This window comes from Haemorhous mexicanus, chromosome 1 (genome assembly GCF_027477595.1).
Source record: "Haemorhous mexicanus isolate bHaeMex1 chromosome 1, bHaeMex1.pri, whole genome shotgun sequence".
NCBI lineage: Eukaryota > Metazoa > Chordata > Aves > Passeriformes > Fringillidae > Haemorhous > Haemorhous mexicanus.
Genome location: NC_082341.1, coordinates 112740250 through 112762768, shown reverse-complemented (window position 1 = coordinate 112762768; position 22519 = coordinate 112740250). Strand labels below are relative to the sequence as shown.

The following is a 22519-nucleotide window of genomic DNA, read 5'->3' as shown; positions in this document are numbered from 1 at the left end:
TGGATAAGAGCTTGGTACACTAAGCCTAGCACCCTGCACTGTGCACTCCTGGTCCCAAGGAAGAGTGGGAACTCCACAGAGATCTGGAGAGTGTTCACTGTGCAGACCTAGAGCAGCATTTAGATGAAGATCCAACTGTAGCAGAGCTCCTGCTGGGAGGGAAAAGGCAGAGACATCTTTGTCATGTCCACATGCTTTATCCCTGGAGCCCAGTGCTGTGGGAGAGCAGGAGGCTCAAGTCTTGTGTTGGCAGATGCCCTAGGAAGCATGGCCCACATGGGTCTGTTGCTGCGAACAAGAGAAGGTTGTGAGGGCCAGCTGTACATTGAGAGTGAAAGAGAGAGTGAACTTTCCTGCTCTGGAGACACCACAATGCAGAGAGCTGGCCTGAGAGCAGCCAAAGGTCCCACCACCTTGCTCCAACTAACAGCACGGGCTGTTGTGATTGCACATCACTATGCAATTGCAGTGAGCATTGAGAGGGACTTCTGCTCTTTTTCTCTCCCCTTCAAGCAGCTGTGGCTATAGAGAGACTGGGGGAAGAGGAATCAAAGCAAGAACTACGCTGTGATATGGCTGGGTCTGTTCTACTTGGCTCCAACGGTGCTCTTCTCCTGGCATTGCTGTGTATGCTGGTCACATTTTGCTCTTCCAGTTTCTCCAGCACTTTATGCACTGTGTTCAACCCCTGCTGGCAAGTGTGTATTTATACTGGCAAATGAGTCCATCTACCAGATAAAGGGCCCATAATGAGGCAAGCAGGCATAGTTACAAAAGGTCGCTGCCACGAGCTGTCCATGTACATGTTAATCTTGCATCCTCTTTGATGCAGATGCTTCACTTATGGGTCAGGCTAATAAATCTGGTCTTTCTGGTCTCCCAAACTTGATATGCAGCAGGAGGGAGTGCTTGGTGCTATTGGTATTATCTCCAACCTAGGGCAAGCATGGATTAATCCACACTCATCAACAGGGAGCAAGGCACCTTTTCCCTTTCACTGAACTCAGGAAGCTGACATTGCTGCACCAGGCCCTGGGGAGCTGGGAGCCGGGCATGAGGACTCACAGGTAATCATAGATGGGCTGTGAGTCATTCCTGCCCTGGAAACCGACCAGCTTCTGCTCATCAGCTACCATTACAAGAGCTGCAGCTTCTGTTAGATGTGAGTGGTTTCGCTGCCTGTCCATCCAGTTGGAAGTTACCGGTACTCCTCTTTCACTGGTGGGTGGTACAACTGCTTTGGAGCAAAATATGATGCTTGGCTTTGAAGGAGAAAGGCTGTGAGGTTTACCCATTGCACAGCCACAGCTCCACCCCTCACCAAAGCAGGTGCACTGCCAACTGCAGTCTTTACCCTCAGCAGATCTGGGAGAATTGGGGCTCTTTGGTTGCTCTTCCCATTTGCATGGCAATTCCCTCTAACTCCTGAATTCTCTCCCTGCGACAAGTGATTTGCCTAGCCAACAGGAGCTCAGGAAGAGCCATGCAGCCTGGGATTTCCCCACATTTCACACCAATGAGTCCTGACTGGTACGAGTTGAGATGTAAGAGCAACAAGGAGGCACCACACAAAGATGAGAGTGGCTTCTGCTGAAACAGAAGAGATATTGGTCCAGTGCAGGGAAGCAACACCATGTGCTGAGCTTGGGTCGACCATTTCATGGTGCTGTGTAGCCAATCACCTAGGGAGTCCTCTCCCTTGGAAGTCATGCTGCTCCGTCGGTAGGGACAGCTGTAGCTGAGCAGTTGTAGCATGACCAAAGAGCTTGCAAGGACTGACATTGTGGCACGGATGGTAACTGAGGGACTCCAGAGGGAAACAAGAAAGAACTTGCAGCAAAGCTGACTCTGCAAGGCCGAGTTGGGCAACTGCAGTTTAGATCAGTTATAGATCTAGAGGCCCTCAAGTGAAGCAGGAGACAGAGGAAGGTTCTCTCTCCTGCCAGCACACCCATATTTGGAGGTGTGGGTGAAGGCTGCTCCCTGCCTGGGGGCTCAGGCACCAACAAATTGGGCCACTTGGTCTAGTACAAAGGAAGTTTGCCACAGCACTCTTCTTCTCAGGTTTTTGGGGGTTTTGAGTAACTTTGGGGGAGGAGGTATTAATTTGTACCCCAGATAAAAAAGTTTCAGCTTTGTCTTAAAGCAAGATCCTGCATAGTACAGAAAAACAATTGATGTCCCTCCAGAACAGGTGTTGCAGGCAGCTCTCCCTACCTCGGGCAGTGCTGAGCTGGTTTTATGGCCCTGACTAAGTATATCTTTGGACTATTCAAAGCTGCGTCTCTCTCCTATTAAAGTCTGAGGACTAAATAAAGATGCCTCTTCCTCACCACCTATCCACAGGGAGGAGAATAATCCTGGTACAAGCAGCTGTCGTTTCCAACTGTGGCAAGGTGGGCACTGGGGCTTGGCTGTGCTTCCAGGCGGCACATCAGGGATATGAGGGAGCAGCAGCAATGCCCCACAGTGGGGAGAGCACTGCAACAAGGCAGGTTTGGAGGATTTGGAAGGCAACACAACCATCTCAGGCTCCAGCAAAGGGAGGATGGATTTATGAGCATGTGTAAGCCCCAACTCCAGCCCACCAACACTCTCTCCCCAAGGGAGGGCATACGGCTTCCCCTAGAGCATTGAAAACATGGAGGGAAATACCCTTCAGGAACTGCCCAGATTTCATACTTGGAATTTAGACCACCAGTCTTGTGATTCCTGGAGATCTGATTCATACTTTTTGAACGTGTGGGTTTGGCAATCCTGTGCTTACACTCACAGCCATTTCCCAACCCCTTATTTTCCCCAGAGGTGTTCTTACTTTTCCCTTTTTTTCTCTTGTACACATGAAATAAACTGCTTGGGGGTTAGGGGGGTTGTTACTGATAGCAAAACTCATCTATTAAATTCACAGTGAGTTGCTCACTAAATAACAGCAAAAAAAATCCCCCACAATTTTATAGTCTAAACCAACCACAGCAGGTTGGAGCGACTCCTCACGGCTTTTGCTTTGCCTTGGGGCAGGATATACTGAGCAAGGGTTTTTTTCCCCAAGGAGCAGCAGGAAAATGCTGTCCTCCCACTGCAGCCATGGTGGGTGTGGCAGACAAGCCCTGTACCGTTGTGGTGGATGTGACCTATCTGTCCCCACATGTTTTTGTGGGAAAGGTGAGCCCCTGTCCCCCCAGCTGCTCTGGGGAGGGAGGTCTGGGTACATGGAGGCACATAAGCTCCTAGAAGAGCATCTAAGGGCCTTTCCTGGGGTCATGAAAATAGGATGGTTTTGTTCTGGGAGATTTAATGTGAGAGTTTTGGGCCCATATTAATTTGGACCAGCAAAAATTCCATTTTTTCCTCCCATATATTTCTTTTGTACAGTCATGAAAATGACTGTATCTTTATCATTGTAGACATCAACCAGAGGCATAAGTAATTCTGTAGCTGAAAGAAACAGTATTAATTATCCAACCCCTGTGCTGAGCACCATTTGTATTCCCTCAGACAGCCTGCTGTTGGCACAATGGAAGGCAAAACCACGAACCCATGGGAGTGGAGACTGTTTTCCATTTTCTCTAAGAGCTCCCTGCCCATTTGAGCACAGAGCAGAATCAGGGAGCAAAAGGATGAGGGAGAGGGTTTGCAAAGTGCCATCCTCAAAGTGGCCCCACATGCTCAGAGGTGTTACAAGATGTGACCTTTCAGTCAGTTTAGGATCCACAGCCAATTTCAGGAAAAGGCTTTGTTGTGGTAAATCTTAAGAAGGTATAATATAGTGCTGTCCTTGGTCTACATTGCCTCAAGCAATGGGCCATGGACATTCACAGAGGATGGCGCATTGGGAAAGGGAACTACCAAAAACTAGATGGAGGGAAATCCCCAGTGCAGGGTTTCAGCTGCTGAGGAGTGCTTCCTTCTCATGGCATTCTCTGTGATGCCGCAGAAGCCTAACACCAGCAAGTTTTTATTGGCATCACAGCAAAGCCCAACTTGAACGAGACGTCTGAAAGAGCTTAATAGCCTAGAAGCACTGCAGCTGCCTGGGACAGCGTGCCTTCTTTCTGCAGGAGGTGCACACAAGAATCTAGGGAAGGAGAACTCCTCCACCCAGGCTGTCCTTCCCTGGGAAAAAGGGAACCTGCTTCTCTGACACCTTGGAAAGGCAGAAATGACAGCAGAGACTTTTGCAGCCAGCACTCCTCAAGGCTCTCGAGAAGTTACATTCAAGGTTTGGAAGCTCTCAAGATTGCAAATACCACAGGACTGACAACTGCCTACTCATTAACAAAGAAAATGGGAGAGAAAGTAACAGCCCTAATGTAGCCCTGTTCAAATTGACTTAATGTCTCGACATGCCCACAGGGACCCCCAAGTGCTCACAATTCCTGTCTGGACAACAGGTTTGTGATACAGCTTTGTGAGCTCTCAGCTCAGACAAGGGGCAGCTGAGGACTTACTTGTGCAGGAGACGTCTCCTATGGAAGGCAATCAAAGCAGCAAACCTGAAGAAGGCTGAGAAGCGATGGCAGTCATCCAAGGGAAACAAATTATTTGAGGGATGGGGAGGAGAATCAGAGCAGCCATGGAAGCTGAAGAGAAAAGTAGGCTTTCAGGCAGAGCAGAAGTGCCCAACAGCGGTGAAAGATGAAGGCGGAAGCACCTGGTCTGGCTGTTGCTGGTCCATGAGCATTTCACCTGGGTTTTGCCTAAGCACAGAAGTTCAAGTCAGGCTGGAGGGTGTCTGGATGAAGCAGACAGTTCCCTCCCAGTTCAGAATTCACAGAATCATCATAGCAGAGTAGAGGGGCTGAATCACCTTCCTTGATCTTTTGACCATGCTGCAGCCCAGGACACAGCTGGTTTTCCAGGCTGCAAGTACATGTTTCCTGCTCATGTCCAGCCTCTCATCCACCAGAAACACCAAGTCCTTCTCATCAGTGCTGCTCTCAGTGACTTCTTCCCCCATCTGTACTCATGTCTGGGGTTGCCCCAACCCAGGTGCAGCACTTGCACTTGGTCTTGTTAAATCTCATGAGATTTCCATGGGCCTACTTTTTGAGCTTGTCCAGGTCCCTCTGGATAGCATCCTTCAGGTGTGTCAACTGCACCACTCAGCTTCTTTGTCATCTGCAAACTTGCTGAAGGTGCACCCGATCCTTCTGTCTATGTCATTAAAGAAGATATTAAATGACACCAGTCCCAATACAGACCCCTGTGGAACATCACTTGTCATTGATTTCCTTCAGGGCTCTGAGCCATTGACCACTATCCTCCAAATATGATCATCCAACCAATTTCTTATCCATCTAATAGTTCATCCACCAAATTGGATGGACTGTTCTCTCTCTAATTTGGAGAGACAGATGTTGTAGGATGTTGTTGTGTCAAAGGCTTTACAGACACTCAGATGACATCTGTAGCCCTACCCTTGTCCACTTATGTAGTCACTCCATCATAGAAGGCCACTGGGTTGGTCAGGCAGGACTTGCCCTTGGGGAAGCTGTGCCGGCTGTCTGAAATCATGTCCCTGTCCTTCATGTGCCTTAGCACAGCTTCTGGGAGGATCTGTTCCATGATCTTCCGAGGCATGATGAGACTGAGAGGTCCATAGTTCCCAAGGTCTTTCCAGAGATGAGTACAATCTTTCCTTTTTTCCAGACATCTGGAATTTCAGTTGAGTGGCTTCAGTTTTCAAATATAGCGTGGCTTGACAACTACATCAGCCAATTCACTCAGGATTCTGGGCAAGTTATGTACATTCAGGTTCCTCAGGTGGTCAGGCTTACACAGTGGAAAACACTTTGCTCCCCAAGTCCCCATCCTGCTGTCCATCCACTTGAGCGATGTGGAAAAGAGGTTGCCATTGAAGCCAAAAAATTGTTGAGTACCTCAGCCTTGTCCTTATCTGCTGTCACCACTATCCCAGCATTGTTTATTGGGGAGGGTACACCTTATACTTTCAAAACATAATTCCCAGGGGTTAAAACACTGAGAAAGGGAAGGCGGGGGAGAACAGTAAGGGAAGTCAAGCAGTGCTACAGCAGGTTTGTGCAAGGCACGAACAGGGGGGAAAAGATGCAAAACTAAGGCAGCTGTAGGGGTAAAGAACTGGTGGAAAGGCGATCCAACACCACAGAAAACAGGTGGAAGGGACAAGAGCGGGAGAAGGGCCACTGCATGTTGGTCAGATGTGCCTGGGGATGCTTGTTCCAAGAGCCAGGGAGTGCTTGTGCTGCATCCCGACTTACGGCCTGCGATGCAGACTGGCTTCTCAAGGAGACCTTGTCAATGAGAGATGTGCCAGAGGAGGCTGGTGCCATGTCACATCACGGACACCCAGGGAATAATGTTTCAGGGAGAGCTCACAGCCCCCTAAGCCAGGCCTCCCACCCGCCCTCTGGCCGAGAGCCGCCGGCGCGCCGAGGGGAAGCGCCTTCCCCAGGGCAGGGCCTTCCCCAGGGGCTGGGCCGAGCCGGGCAGGCCCGGCGGCCCTGGGGCACCAGGGCGGTGCTGGCTCCTCTGGGCTCCGAGCCAAGCCGGAGCTTTCTCAAGGCTGCCTCCGCCAGCGCAGCCTCTCCGCCCTTCCCGGGGCTGGGTCGCCGCGCAGGAGCTGCCGGAGGGCCGAACGCCAGCGCCCGCCATCCATCGCCCCTGTGCCACCCGCCCTGCCCCAGCCCTGTGCTGATTCGGCTGCTCCCGTGTGTCAGGTGCCGCCCAAGGCGGGTGACAGCTAAACGGCAATTTTCAATCTCTTCTTGATCCCTTCTTTAAATGATCCGTGTGTTTTTGGGGGAGGGGAAAGAATCACCAAATGAGGCAGCCCTTCCACTCTGCGAGGGCTGGGCGGCAGCTCCCGGGCTTTATTCCTTGGGGGATGCTGCACCTGGGGTCAGCTCGGCTTCCCCGCTCCCAGACATGGCTCAGGAGTGCAGAAAGTTGAGCCTGTTAACGAGAAAAAGCCTGAAAAGGCAGACGTCTAGCTCAGGAGGTGGAGGAGCCTCACCCAGGTACAGGGAGGTCTGGAAGAGTCGGGTCTCTGGAAAGTGTTCATACCTACGAAGATTTTACTTGATCAGGACTACCGAGAAGAAGAAAAAAAAAAGAAAGAAAGAAAGGGAGAGAGAGACAGAAAGAAAGAAAGAGAGAAAAAGAGAGAGTGGAAAGAAAAAAAAGAAATAAAGGAATAAAAGGAAGGAAGAAAGAAAGAAAAGAAAGAAAAGAAAGGGCTCCTGACTCATTCTCTTCCCAAGACTGCCCTAGCCCAGGGCATTTTCCCTGCCTTGGGAAGTGTTGCAAAATTTGAGCTTGCCCTGGAGGTATCTCTCACTAATAACTGGATATCCTGGTTTTGTGTAAGGACATAGGCAGGACCTTCCCACAGGTTCTTCTTTGCCGCATGGGAAAAAAAAAAACTCGAAATGCTGATTTCTGTTCCAGCATCCCCAGCAGACTGCTGTGAAGGGCTGATTGCACACTTGAGGGGATCTTTTTCTGGAGCCATCCTCCCCAGCTCTGGGGCATCACTCACCAACAGCTTCTAAGAAGTGTGGAATTTCAAAGGCAAAAACAAGCTTACTTTTAATATTTGCCCTCTGTACCTGATGTTTGGGTCACTTTCAGGTTTTTTTTTCCCCTGTAATAAAGAAGGCTAAAGCTTTCAAATTAGAAGAAAAGACTGAGAGCTGTGCGAGATGAGGCCTCTTTGAGCTTGCACCACCCACCAGCCCGGTCTGCAAAGGGCTAAAGAATGGGCTGGTGAAAGGCAGGGTGCAGAAAATTACAGACCTGGCTCTGACAAGAGGTAGCACAAGCCTGATTACCACCTCAGCTTGACGCAAGGCGGGTGTTCACACGGGCTATAAGCCTCCAACAGTGGTTTGTTCACATCAGTAGAGGAAAATTGCTTCAGCTATGAGATGTTGAGTAGCCCGTGCTGTATTTACACAGCTCCTTGTCTAATGTAGCTACACATCTTCTCCTTTCTCCAGCCTTTTCTTTCAGCATGGGGCCACCGACTCCCATGGACAGCATGTGGCCCACAGCCCACAGTAGCTCAGTTGTGTGCTGATGACAGTACTTGCTACTCCTTCAGAGACATGAGGTGATAATGGAGGGGTTTGCCAAATGTTAAGAGACATGGAGTTAAAAATGAAAATTGCGTTGAGCAGGAAGCAACAATATAAGGATTTTTTCCTCAGCAACTCTGCTTCATTAAATACACAGCCTGCCTACATGTACTCACCTACTTTGTTTCTAGGAAGGTCCTTTTCTGTCTTTTCTCTAAAAGAAAGCCTCTGCCACAATGCACGTAAATGTATCACTGAAGCTCCTGAAGAGAGGAGCAAGCTCTGTTTTCGATTCTCTGTATGCATTCTCCTTTTCTTACCCTTCCTTCTTGAGACTTCCCACTGATCAGCTCTTCAAGGGAGTCTTTATTCTCTGCCCAATTTTGCACAAAGGTATCAAAGGATTTAAACACATTAAAACTTGAAACCTCTTAAAGAAAGAAGATAATTTATCTCCTTCCTCCCTCTCTCCTTGTTGCTGGAGTTTCACACCTGGGAGCTGTTATAACTCAGTCTTTACATAGAGAATTTCTTTATAGAAGTTACTCAGCCATCCTTATACACACAGAGTACATGTATATTCACACATAATTACTTGAAAAAAATACTTCCATCCTCCCTTCCAGCTTCTAAGAACAGAAATTAGAAACACCTTAAAATAACTGTAAATAATAAACCCCGTCATGCTAAACACTTCAAAGTGGAAGAGCAAATATCTCAAGAAGCTTGGGGAACTACACATAATTATGAATTAGCTCTCAAAACCAGATGATCTGTCAGATAATTTTTCATTTCAAATAGATTTAAAAATACGATTCCCTGTGATCTGGTAGAGACAGTAACTGCTTACTGATAACTGCAGAGCAGTTATCAAACACAGCCTGGGGAGCAGGAGCATGGCATGCCAAGCTGCTAAGAGGTACTTTATGCCTTAGCAGTACCTATGCAGAAGACCCCCACCTTTGCTCCGTCCCACCAGGGTGTAGCCCCAGGAGAGGTATTCTTTTAGTGACACTGCAAATGGGCAGAACTCTGGTGAAACACATACTGGTCACCCTCTGGGGCCTCAGTGTGGGTCCTGACACCCCTCAGTGTCCACCTGAATCACACAAAACAGGCTCTGTACCCTTTGCTAGTTCTGAGACACACAGGCAGACAATGAGACACATGGAAGAGCTGTGGGACTGTGGGATGGGGCTGGGGAAGAGAATGGATGACCATTTCTGATAGGGTGTCCAGCAGAAACTTTAGGTGGCTCTGCCAGGGAAACATCACTTGGAAGATGGGAGGCACCTACTGCTATAAGGACCTTGCAGAAAACCTCTGACTGAAGTAGGACTTAATGGTGAGTCTTAGCCACCATGAAACACCAACTTCCTGCAAGGATCTTCCTGGTGCAGAAAGCAGCAGCCTCAAGGCAGTGGGCTGACCTGTGCCACCATCTCCTTCCACTCCAGAATAACCATTAAAGTCCAGGATGAAAGTCTTCCTTTTCCTCCCTTCTTCACAGCAAAAAACCCTTTCAAAACCAGGCTCCCCAGAAGAGGAACTGTCAAGCTGTTATAACTCAGTCTTTACATGGAGTATTTATTTTTAAAAGTTACTCAGCCATCCTTATACACACAGAGTACTTGTATATTCACACATAATTACTTGAAAAAAATACTTCCATCCTCCCTTCCAGCTTCTAAGAACAGAAATAATGTTTCTCATGAGGAGAGACGCGGTAGCAAAGTTATCAGCTAGCATGCCAGAGTAGCTACAGAGAGCAGGCAGTGAGTGATCATCTCATGCCTGCAAGAGAAGAGGAAAGAGGAGGCCATAGGATATATCTGAAAGGAAAAGATGAAGTTTATTGCTTATTCCTTCAGTGTTACAAATGGGATGCTTATCTAGGTTACTGAAGGCCTGCACCAAGTGAAACACTGGCATTGTGGCCTGCACACAAGCAGCCTTTGTATCCAGTGAGGATACAAAGGCACTGACACGTGGTAATGAACCCAGAACCCAAAGTGTCAAAGCTGACAAGTCCAGTGTGCTGTTCTCTTTAGTCTTGGTACTCAGCTTTGCACCCCTCAAAGGAGTGAAGCCTTCACTACAGGTTGTAGTTATTTCCAGAGCTACAGCCGTGGGACCTGGGCTAACAATGGCATCCAGCTTTCACAGCATGCACAGACATCATGTGCCATGCACGGGGAAGAGTGTGAAGCACTTGGCCTCAGAAACCCAGCAGCCCTCATTTGAAAAGCTGCTGGGAACAAGCCTGTTTCACCAAGTCCAATCACTTGGACTGTCTGCCCCTTCAGGACATCCTCACTTGCTTTAGTCTTTCTCTCTTCACCCCAGTGATTACAAATGAAGGGGAAAGCAAAGAACAGAGCAAAGAAATAAACCTGGAGAGCAGCTGACAGCACTTTTGCTCAGCACAGTGCACTCACATGGCAGGACACAGGTGCCTACAAAGAGAGGGGGCCTAGAACAACTTGATGCAAACAGTAGCCTTAAGCTACTCGTGTCAAAGTGTCCAAGAGAGTGCAATGGCTTTGAGGAATCATCCAGCACTGTCTCACGATCCCCTGCTACCTTCCTCATTAAACCTCCAACAAAGCTGCAGGGTGTGTTAGTGCACTCCAGCTAGGCTTTCCCATGGGGAGAAGGGAAAAGCTGGAGTCAAAGACAGTGCAAAGGGCTAGATTCAGTGCTAAAACTTGAAAATGGCAATAAAAGAAAAAAGCAGCAGTTGGAGGAGAAACATTACAGGCCTCCTTTTGTCAGCAAGTAACACACAAAATTTGGCATAGAATGGTGCTGAGATAGTAGTAAAGAGCAAGCAACAACAGCTTTCCCCCCCAACTGTATACATTTTTCTTTGAAGGTTGAGCACTTCAGTGGCAGGGATAGTTGCCCAGCCAGCTCAGTGCATCAGAAAAAGCCACCAGGCTAGCAGGCCAGCTGGAAAGCAGGAAGTGCCTGAAGCAAGTTTTAGAGCCCTCCCAGCACCGGTGGCACAGACAGTTCCCCTAGGTTCCCAGGCTTGAACATGAGCACACAGAGAACTGAAAGGCAAGGGAGCATGATAGCAGGTTTTGTCCTCATAACTTTATTACTGCGATTTCAGTATTCCCATAAAGGGCAAGAAGAGCAGGGGAAAGCATGGAAGTGAACCCCTGGTGATCTCTCCTTTAATTCCTGATGTAGCCACTTTAGAGGACACTTTTCTCAGAAGTAAAGCTGAGCTCATTCGGGGGGGCAGGATGAACCTTGGCAAGGAGACAAGTATTTTCAGTTTTTGCACCAAGGACAAAGTCGACCCTGTCTGAAATTAGGCCTAAAGACTTGCTGAAAAACCTTTTTGAAACATCTGCTACTCCTTACAGTAAAAAATCTTGGATTTGAGAGGTCTTTTGGGAGTGGGGTGGGTGTGGACATGACACATGGGGGAAGAGGGAGCACACAGGGAGAATCTACTGGTGAGAGACAACTTGTTCTGGCAGCAGTAAAAGCATGTGATCTGCATCATAGGCAGGCCATAAAAACACCTGAATCATCCATAATCCCTTAGATATATCTATTTATCAATTATTTTCTCCAACATATTTCACTTCAGTATTGCACTGGTTTCAAGAGAAAGAGGCAGGCCAGTTTGCAGATGCTCTTTGTGGTTCTCCAGCCTGCATTTAATTAATTGTGAGTTGCTTTAAAAATAATTTAGGACAGTGCTTCCACAGCACATTGCTGAAGTCTGACACAGTTCATGCTTTTGCTTCCCAGAACATGTGCAAAGCTCTCACCTCTGTCCAGCTGTTACCAAAAACCCCCAGTCTCTGTGTTGTGAGGAGAAAATCAGAGACATTTCTTTTTCTCCCTGCTCACCCCTCCCCTTTCCAGCAATCCTTTTCTCTGTCACCTACTTCTGTTTAAAACCCCTTCAAACAGAGATGTTCGTAGTTAATATGTTACATGAGGAAACTGTGCCAGCCCCTGCGATGGGCAGACAGCTGGGACTGGCTCTCCAAGTCACACCATTAGTCATGGTGCTGACAGCTTCAGATGCTGAACTTCTCACATCAGGAAACAAAGTTACCAATTTATTATTTTTAATAAAATAATTGCTTTAATGTAGTATTTAAAATAATTTTAAACATCTGATCAATAAGATAACAGTACACAAATATGGAAAATGCTGCACTTTACATAAAAAGTAAAGATAAGCATTTAATAATACAAAAACAATTTTGCCAGATGTCATCAATATCTTGCAAACTATAGTCAAAGTACTACTTTTCTTATATATATATATATGTGCTATATATACATATATAAATAATTTACAGCATTCTTTTACTAGATTTGTTTACTACTGTTCTAACAAAAACCAACATAACAGATTCACAGCTTCGTGAATTTGGTCACCATCTACAGTGGTTCTGACAGTGCAGAATAGTTGTGTAAATAGTTGCTTCAAGTTTTGAAGCAGCATGCCAAGTAACCCTAGGAAGCTTGTTTCTTGTCAAAGAAAAGAAAATTCAGCAGGAAGCCATTCAATAGTTGGTTAGAGCATGGTGCTAATCATGTTCTGTGTTCGATCCCTGTGCAGGCCATTCACTTTAGAGTAGGACTCGATGATCCTTGGGGCGGGTCCCTTCCAACTCAGGATATTCTGTGATTCTGAGGATGCAGTCAGTGTCTTTCCCACCAGTCCTGGGAAACAGCCATGCTATACAGTGCTGTGTGACGAAAGGCAACATGTTTGGAGCCTGGGGAGAAGGGTGACCCAGAGGGATTTCCTTCCACCACAAGGCAGACTTTACCAGCAAGTAGACAATCTTTGAACCTGTTCTAACAGTCTCTATAATCCAGAGTCCTCCTTCTCACTGAATGGGAACAAAGCAACTGTCTAAATACTTTCTATTTGAGAAGCTTCCCTGTTACACCACATTAAAGTATTAAAACAATATTCTAAAGCAGTGAATCCTGTGCTTTGCAAACACTGCTCCTCTCCAAGGAGAGTCTTCAGCTCCAGAGTTTCAATGCATCTCAACTTTTTAGTTTTTTATAGTCAGAACAGGTTTTGTTAATATCTTTCCACATCTATGCTCAAGTTCAATGCTATTTATTGTATCCACAGAAAGATAAACTCTTTTTTCTGTTTACCCTCCCTTTTTAGGATCTTTTATTCCTTTTATTTTTAGTAACTCCAAATTTTCCATGACCATCCAAGTATGCCCTAACTACTCTGTGTGGAGTACTTCAATCACAAGAATGATTTGTCCTCCTTCCCTCAGTCACTTTCTCAGAGGAAAGGCTGAGGGCAACTGAGGCAAAGTGTGGGGTACAAAGGACCCCTCATTCCTTTTGCTTGCTACTTTGATCTCCACAAATGAGCATCCAGTAGTAATTCTAAATCCAGAACATTTAACATGTTGAGTCACACAGGCAATACATTAGCATGTTTACTGACTGCTGGTTCATTATTAAATACAGTTGCCATGCTATGCTGTGCCGTTATAATGATATTTGTTTCCCTAAATAAGACAGGGTTGGAAGGTGGCACTACACATAGAACAGATGTTGCAGACTCTGGAGTACTGAAGCAAGTGGCATTCATAAACTAGGGACACTTATCAAGCCCTCAGAGCTTGTAAGACAGTTCAATGCAAGCAGATAGGTGCTTATGTGTGCAGCTCAGTGTTTTCACTGGTTTACAGACAGATTTAAGCCAAGTATTATTAAAAACCTTACAGGTGCTAAGTTAGGTATTTAATAAAAATGTTTATCTGTAAACAAGAGTTATCCTTACAATGGATCATTTTCCAGAAACTGGAATTTCAAGACAGTGCAACAATGCTTCAGTGTTATCTTTGGCAGTAGACAGCACGGTGAAATGCAAGATTCAAATCACTTCAGAAGGGCACGGTACAAGCGTAGAGAATGCTTCATCTCCCTCTCTTGTTCCATGCAGAATATCAAGTCCCTGAGACAGACACGGGTTACTCGTGGACAGAGCATCTGCTTCGTAAGGCTAAAACCTGATGATCCAGCAATTCTATTGCTTTTCAAACCCTAAATGGGGGAGAGAGGGAGAAAAAAACCATCAGAAACATTAGAATTTCATGAAAATAGAAGTTTTAACTAAACTGGTTGGATTATACTGCCTACTTGTATAAAACTAGCTCACTGATGTTCAGCTTTCCACATTGAAAACCAGCAATCCAAAAATCCTTGCAGATTATATACTGAAAAAGACAAAGCAAGCACTTGCCAGCTGATGGTTTATTTCAGTCAAAGAAACCACAAAGTTCTTTCTTCCTTTAAAATTATACTAATATGGTAAGATATGGTATATGATATATAGTAAAATAACTGCCGTTTCACTGAAGTCTGCTAAACAAACTTGCACTGAGAAAACATCAGCCAACTATGAAGAAAGTACTAACACAGTACCTATGCAGAGTCCCAGGTCATGCACAGCTCTTACTACCACTTGCTCCAGAGGTTTCCATCTCTTAATGAGGAAAACTGTCACTGTCAGTGCACCCTAGCTTTGGAAAATGGCCAGGTGAAACTCATCCCAGCCATCATCTGTGCTCTGTCCTTTAAGAGGGCAACAAATACTCAGTGAAAGTATCCAGATATTCAGAACACTGTATCTGAGCCTATCCACCTCAGCCAGCTGCGTTGGTTATGAAAATACAGTTGGTAGGAGATGATGACATTGAATAGTTTTGTATTCAAGCTACTGGAATGAGCAAACCCCACGCTTTCCAAAATGCCCCAAGATTTATTATTAGGGGTGGGGAAGAGGAAGATTACCATGAGCTGCACAATAGACTGGCTACTTATCTTGGAGCCAATCTGTGCTGCACAGCCAGTCTCTTATCACTACTGGAGGGTTCTTGGTAATGAATGTAATTTGTACAAATACGAGTGCTCAGTCTCTGTAACTTCAGCAGGGCAATGCCTGCCAGCATCAACACCACTTGGAGATGGTGTTGCTTGGATGCAGTGTTAACTATATCAATTCTTACCCTAACACTCTCTGCAAGACTTCAGCAAAATGACTTTGCCCACTTTGCTTAGAGAAATCTGTTTAAACCCCCCATTTATTAGAAATGACTACCAGTGCTAGACTACATATAGCAGCAAATGCTACTGTTGTTAGTGTGGAAGCATTGAAATTTATTAAAAATAAAAAGAGATTCACCAGAGAGCACATGCTAGCCACAGAAAACCCAGGGCACATTGCAGAAATGGAAGCTGTATTTTTTTACAAGCAGCATGCAGGGTATTCAGCACCATTTCATTTGCTTTACAGTCAATACTATTAAACACTATGAAATGCCATCATTTGAAACTTTCAGTTTGTTAAATGGCTTGGAACAAATGCGTGCGTGGGGAAGACTGTTGGCCACATTGCACAGAGGGCACTGCTGTCCTGGTAAGACACAAAAGGGTCACAGTTCAAGTTTGTCATATGACAAGCCTGAAGGATCCAGGGAAAAGATAGCTCTGCAATGCAGCTGCCAGCACGGGTTGAAAAGGAGGTCAATCCAACAGGATGCAGCAGAAGGCCCGAGGCAATGTTATAAATGAAACAAACCCCAAGGGTTTTCAGTAACCCAACAGCAATGTCCTTTATCATTCAAAGAACTTTATTGAGGTGAAAGGATTTTCTCTCTAAATAAGTCATTAGACTGGAAGTTTTACCTTAAAAAAGACACCAAACAAAGCCACCTCAATCCTGTTCACTCTTAGAAAAAGGGAGATAGATGGCACATTTCGCCCAGCCTGCTTTGGAAGCTGCTGTAGCTGCTCTAGCTGCAAGATGCTACAACAGGGCAGAAGCTGCCTGAGTTTGAGACAGAGTTATGGATTTGTTTATTCTTAAATTCCTACCCATCATGCCCATTGCAGAGACATAAAGCAATATTATGCTGTAATACCACATCCAAACTCAAAGCTTATCCTGGGCCCCTGTTTACTAAGACAGCCATTCACAGTTCTGAGTTTCCCACAGCATCACTCTGGCTTATCAAAGCTACCAAGCACAGCATTTCAGGGGCCAGGGAGCTCTTCGACAACCAACAGCTCCTACCACAACCAACAGCTCCTACCACTTTAAAAGAGAGTGTCCTTCTCTCAAAGTACATGTTGGTTTAAAATTAAAGAAGCCAACAGACAGCCTAGGTCATTCCAGTCCAGACAGGGACCATGCTGGAGAGCCCACTTTTAAGTGAATCTATGCAGTGCTGAGCATCATCTCTTGTTAGCTACTGTCTTCCACAGTTTGTATTGAAACACTGGTTTTTCCTGGTTTTGTTTTGGAACTTTGGACCAAGCAGTGGTCCAAGATCTGCACATCCCAAAGAACCATCACAGACCCCTCTGTTCATGTCCAAGACTTTACTTATGAAATGCCCAGCTGTGAGCTCTCAAGCTGACACAAGGGACACTTTAGGGGAGGGTCATCTGTCATCTGCTGCTCCACTTGAGCGAATTCCTATTGGGCAGGAAGTCAACCTTGTATGGCCCTAGGCAACAGTCAGTAATCCTCTCCTTTAGATCTCATATACCCCCCTTCCTCAAAAGCAGAAAACTTTTGAGCCCTGAAAAACACTAGCTGACTCCTTGCTCCCAGACATCTCTATTAAGCTCTTTCCATTCGGGCAGCAACCACCTTTGTCTTGTTGTTTTGGGGGATTGTTCACTGCTAGTCTTCAGCATACCCCCAAGACAGCTTTGTCTGTTTCTAGGGGAAAAGTGTTGCTCTTCAACCAGGTCACAGACAAGTACAAAGATAAACAAATAGAAAATGCATCCCTGCAGAATCAATTCTAACAAAGGGTACTGCAATTGGCCTGCATCCCCCTACTGCAACATCTGATTATTAGTGCTCTAACTGGCAACTTCTTCTCTTCTTCTTTTTTTCTTGCCTTTTTTTTTTTTTTTTTTTTTTTTTGTTACCTTGAAGTTCCTGCCTTTCAGTAAACCCTCACCATCCTGCCTTTTTTCCAAAAGGGAAATGAGAGACACACAGCCTAGGAGGGCCAACTACCAGTGTAGACTCTACCTGTCAGCCTGGATATCCCAGCTGATATCCTCTTTGTAAGCCAGGTGAAGCACTACAGCAGTGTAACTGCACCACTGTAAACCACCCATCCCAGTACTGAGACAACAGCTGGCTTAAAATCAGCCCCAGGAGGTCACAACAGCAGCAGTCCTGCTTTTGAACTATCCTCAGAATTGAGCCCAAATCAGCACCTTTTCCACAGCAGCACACTGTCACCCTTAGAGCCTTTTATAAACACCTGACAGAGATCAATTACACTCACTTGGCAGCAGAACCCATTGTGGTGCTCCTGCTGTAGTCCCAAGCTGTTGAACAGCCAGTTTCATTCAGAGGTTGCTCTGGAAATCTGTTTAAAGATCTCTAGAGCTCTCTCCAGTGGCTGGATGGAGAATGAAATAACAATTCTCTGAACAGGCAAGAGTGAAGTTAATACAGAGCCATCAGTCCCACCTTACTTCTAGTCTGCAAGGTATCTGGAGCTTGGCATCTGCAAGTTTGGATCATGGATACCAACAAGGATTTCAAAACTGCTCAGAGCTATTCTAGACCCTAACACAAAGCTCATAGAAGTCTGCAGACATTTCCCTCCCCACCAAGTTCCAGTCAGGTTCAGTGAGCTGTTCCTGGTGGAGTACACACTCCCTTCCCGAATTCAATGACTTCACACTAACCAAAATTCAAAATTTTAAAACTCTTGGGAGGGAGACACTTTAAGGGAGAAAAGTACTCAGTCAAATGTTTAAAAGTCAAGCCAAGAGTTCTCATTTCAATTTTTGGTGTGGCATAAACATATCACAGGCCCACAGCCAAGATCCCAAGAGAGCAAACTGTTATTGCAGCTCTGCTGCACAGCAGAAGGAAACAAAGTCATGAAACACTTTGCAATGACAGCCCCAAACACTGAAAAATGGCAGCTGTGTGCAGCAGAGATGTTGCTGAAAGGTGGTAAGCTTTTGCTTCCATTCACTAGGTGCTTCCATTCACCTAGTGAATGGAAGCAAAAGCTTCCAGGTTCAACCCCCATTTCTGTCACATGTGGTCACACTGAGATCAGTGACATCTAGTGTACACTGTACTTGGTTTCCCAGCTGTAAAACACAAAACACATTCCTGTCTTATAGGAGGAAACAAGGGTTAAAAAACCATTAACACATTGTGTTCAAGCAGTTACCTCAGTCTCCTCCAACAGCCAGGGGGAAAGGAACAGACCCTGGCAAAATTTTGACATTTTTGCTCATACACACAAGTGCCTAATGTAGGCCAGAGAAAACAAAATTAAAGAAGTTGATAGCAGTCTGGTGGCAAGTCAGCCTACTGATGCTGCCTATTCTAACAAACCTTGGTCTGACAGAAATACTCCCACATTCACAACACTAAAATATTATGTGACTTAATATTTATAGGATTCTTTTTTAAAAAAGAATAAAGTTGGTTGTGTTAGGTTTGGGGATTTTATTTTTTCTTTTTTATCTTATAGACCATTAGAGTAGCTCAAGCCAATGGCTGAAAGACTCAGATCTCTATGTCCAGACTGCTTCTTGTGCAGCTGAAAACAAACGTGTATTTATGATGTTATCTGCAGCCTACAAAAAAGCCTCACAGAGCTGTCACATCTATATAATAGAAAACTCCATTCAATTACACATTTTTCTTCAGATTTCATTGCAACATTCCTACAAGTCTTTTCAAATGTAGGCAACAACATGTTTTACATATTGAAACAAATTACTGTGAATGCAATGTCAGTTTATTCACTATTATGCCCAAGATTCATGTACGCATGTCACTTCTTATGGGTACATCAGATGCTTAATCTGTACCTGGAGGTAATGAATCCTATACAAATATGTCATGTTAGTTAACAGACAATTATTAAGCTGAAATTTTCTGGCTCTTTGCCACATCATTTTAAGCAATGTATTGTCGACTAAATTATAAATCTCTTGACCCTTCACATGTCATCAACATTTGTGCATTACCAATATGTTCAGCCTAAAGCTACAATGCAATTAGTCATTTAAATTGCAGATCTCTTTCACATATAAGAAGAATTAAGTTCATCTCTAGCACAGAGAAGGCACAATATGGGCAATGAACTGTATTTCTGAAGTGTGTGAATGGCAGTTGAGAATATTTTTGCCTATTTACATGGGGGAAAAATTCAGATCAAGTGTATAGCCTAGACTGACAGGCGCCAGGAAATTCAGCACAGAAACTGAAACTCTTTAGCTGACAGAGCTGTGCTTTGTTAGGTCTTGAAACAGGTAGCTAAGATGCTGAAGACATTTTATACTTGCAGTAACTTTTAGCTCCCTTCTTCCCCAAAGGTATGACCATGTCATAGACACTTCAGTTGTCCAAGAGCTTAAATAAGAACCAGAAATTTAAATCAAGAGTCTGCATACATTAAGCATATGCAAAGTAGAAAAAAACTCACCCTTCAGTATCACTTAATACCTGTGGGCTGGGGGAAGAGGTGACAGAGACAGAAAGAGACACAGAGAAAGTCAGGGAAAACACTGAAGTATAGAAACAGATTTTGTAGCCTCGTTATGAAAGCCTACTTATATATAAGTGGCCCAATTTGAAGTGATTGCTTTTAAATTAATTTTACACAGCTTCTAAGAAAATACTTTAGCAGACTATCATGTACCCATGCCAAAGACCAGACAGTGGTCTCACTGCACAGGGAGCTATCATTTGCTACAGAGGCAATTCATGCCTTTAAATTCACACTTAGACACAGTCATGTCCTTAACACCAATACTGAAGCTGATGAATTGTGCTAGTGTTCCCTCATCAGAAGAGCTTATGGCCAAAAAGAGTGGCAGTAGCTTCTACAGTTACCACTTATAAGAGCATAAACCCCTCCTGGAAATAAAAAATAAATAAAATAAAATAAAATAAAATAAAATAAAATAAAATAAAATAAAATAAAATAAGCCATTGGATTGTCACACACCAGAAAAAACAAATCATGTCTCTTCCCCGGCCACTTGGAAGAGTTGGGTTTACTTCCATTCTGCAAAAAGGACTTGTTGCTCAAAGGCTTAGTTCTTCCTCAGTCAACCTAAAGAACATTTGCAAAGCTCAGACAAGCACCATGTACAGAATATGTTTCATCAGTGTGCATACCAGCATCCCAAAGCTGTAAAGCAAGACAGGTAAGTTTAAGTTCTGCTAACAATGATCAGATGTGGCAGACACAAGAGAAGATGACAACCTCATTTCCTCCACCCACAGTCAATACTAAAAATGGAACAGTGACCACTGTGGTAAACAAGGCATTTCTTCCATTTTTGCTTGCCAAACTTCTTTGCAGAAGGAGAATGCAAGTGTGGACTGCTGTATTACATATGCACAACCCTGGAAGTTATCACATTATTTTAAGTATGTTGGCCAGGGCTAGGAGTTTGACAGAAAGGGAGTATTTAAATGGCTCTGCACTGATCACAGCATATCAGCTGCATGATTTACTAATGTAGCAACTACTTGCAGTAGCTTATGTTTCCACAGCAAAGCCAGACTGCCTGTGATGAGGCAAGACCCACACTTACTAACAGAGCAGCCAGTCTTGGCAGGGGACAGAAGAGACACAAGCAGTATCTGGAAAGAGGATTTTCCTTTGCCATTGGATCTGGCAAAAAGAAACAAAAGAGATGAGATGTACAACCCTGAGTCAGTCAGTGGAACCAACCTAGAGGAAAGCAAGTGAAGAACTCAGCAGCAATAGTACTTTGGGGCAGGAGAGACTGCATCACTTTTCAGTGCTTAAGGTGTTACAATGGAGCCAGAAAAGCAATGCAAAGCAAGTGTTCTACCCCAAAAAATTACACAGAAGTACTGGTGTTCAACTAAGTTTTCCTATACAAAGTAGAAGAAGGGCCCAACCACAGTATTCAGATAAGGACCATAAGTGTAACAGCCAGTCTTCTGAGTCTACTTTCAGAAACATCTGTAGACTTTTTTCCTCCCTGGTGCATGATTCTGCACAAATACACAGCTCTTGGTTTAAGGCCAAAGATGACCTTGCACCCAAGACACCTCTGAATAGAAGGAAACAAAGTTTAAGGACTCAAAACTGTAGTCTTCAAATTTCTAAGATTTCAGTTGCAGTGGAAGTGAGAAAAAGCTGTTTCCAAAATGGCTTTGTCAACAGAAAAACAGTAAAACTTAATGAAAAATATAAAAAAATCCTTGACTATTTATCAGCATTGAAAACATTATGAGGCATGTTACCAGCCAGTAAAAGCTATGAAACAGAACAAAGAATTGGGAAAATGAGTCTGTGGTTTCAAGTTTACTTTTTTCTTACTTGTTTTAGAAGTCTCCTCCCTTCCCAAGATGAGTTAGTTTTCAATTCTTCCTACCCTTTAATTCATTACTGTTTACCACATGCCCTCAAACTAGGGGAGAGGGAGAGGTGGGTAACAAATGCACAAACCCCAAGACACATATAAATGAAATCCAAAGGCCTCTCCTATTCATTGTATCCAAAAGTGTCCAGAGGGATAAGAATGAGAGAGATGAAGATATTGCCACCTCTGGATTACAAGTAGCACCAATTAACACATTTTCACAACAGAGGGATTTTCTTACCAAGGCTTTCTCAAATTGCTCTTTCTGAACAATACCATTCAAATGTTAAGCTGCAGTGAAGAGAACATGCAAAACTACCCAAACTAGTGTTTCCAACAAGAAAGGAAAAAGAATTCCCATTATACTGCTGCCTTTTCTTTCTTTTATTTTTTTTTACTTAGGCCTAGAGCATTAGCCTTATTTTTTCATTCCATGATCACCATGGATTTGTCCCTACTGCTACTTCAACTTTAGAGATACATAAGCAATCGTGGCAACATATAGATTATTCTTTTTATATTGCTTTTATGTCCAAATTAGTTGAGAGGCACTCCTCTGGACAAGAGCCTCTTTCTGTACTTGTTACACTATGAGGTGAAGAGGCTGCTGGCAAGCAGGCTTCTAGCTGGAAAGCACATGCTTGTGTCACCACATGTTCTAGTTACCAAATTAAAATGACCCATAATAGGTCTCCTGGAAAGACTAAGTAAAGCACAATTTCAGACATCAAAATAAGATGAACGGGCAGGAATCATGTGCTCAAGTACCTTGGGAAAAAGACTTTTCAGAAGAGGAGCAAAGCCCAGTGCTGGTGTGTGGAGAAATAGAAAACCTTGGGCTGAAGAATCATCCCAGTTAAACACAGATACTCATTTGTGGATAAGTTAGCATACCATGCTCCCTCCCTAAAATGCTGGTTTGAGCCCTTCACATTTACTGCAACAGCAGGCAGCAGATCCAACCAACCCAGTCTGCTGAACTGAACTTTCCCAGTCTCCATTCTGTTTTGGTACTGAATAAAGAAAGGCAAATA

The 22519-nt window shown here is 44.6% G+C and overlaps 1 protein-coding gene across 1 annotated transcript in view; it reads right to left on the bottom strand.

The window, feature by feature from the left end:
• Positions 1 to 12144: 12144 nt before the first annotated feature.
• Positions 12145 to 22519, bottom strand: part of TAF4B (TATA-box binding protein associated factor 4b) — a 71037-nt gene continuing 60662 nt past the window's right edge. The window contains exon 15 of the mRNA XM_059859637.1: positions 12145 to 14120. Coding sequence (XP_059715620.1) covers positions 13956 to 14120 — 165 coding nt within the window. The 3' untranslated portion in view covers positions 12145 to 13955. The remainder of the gene's footprint in view (positions 14121 to 22519) is intronic.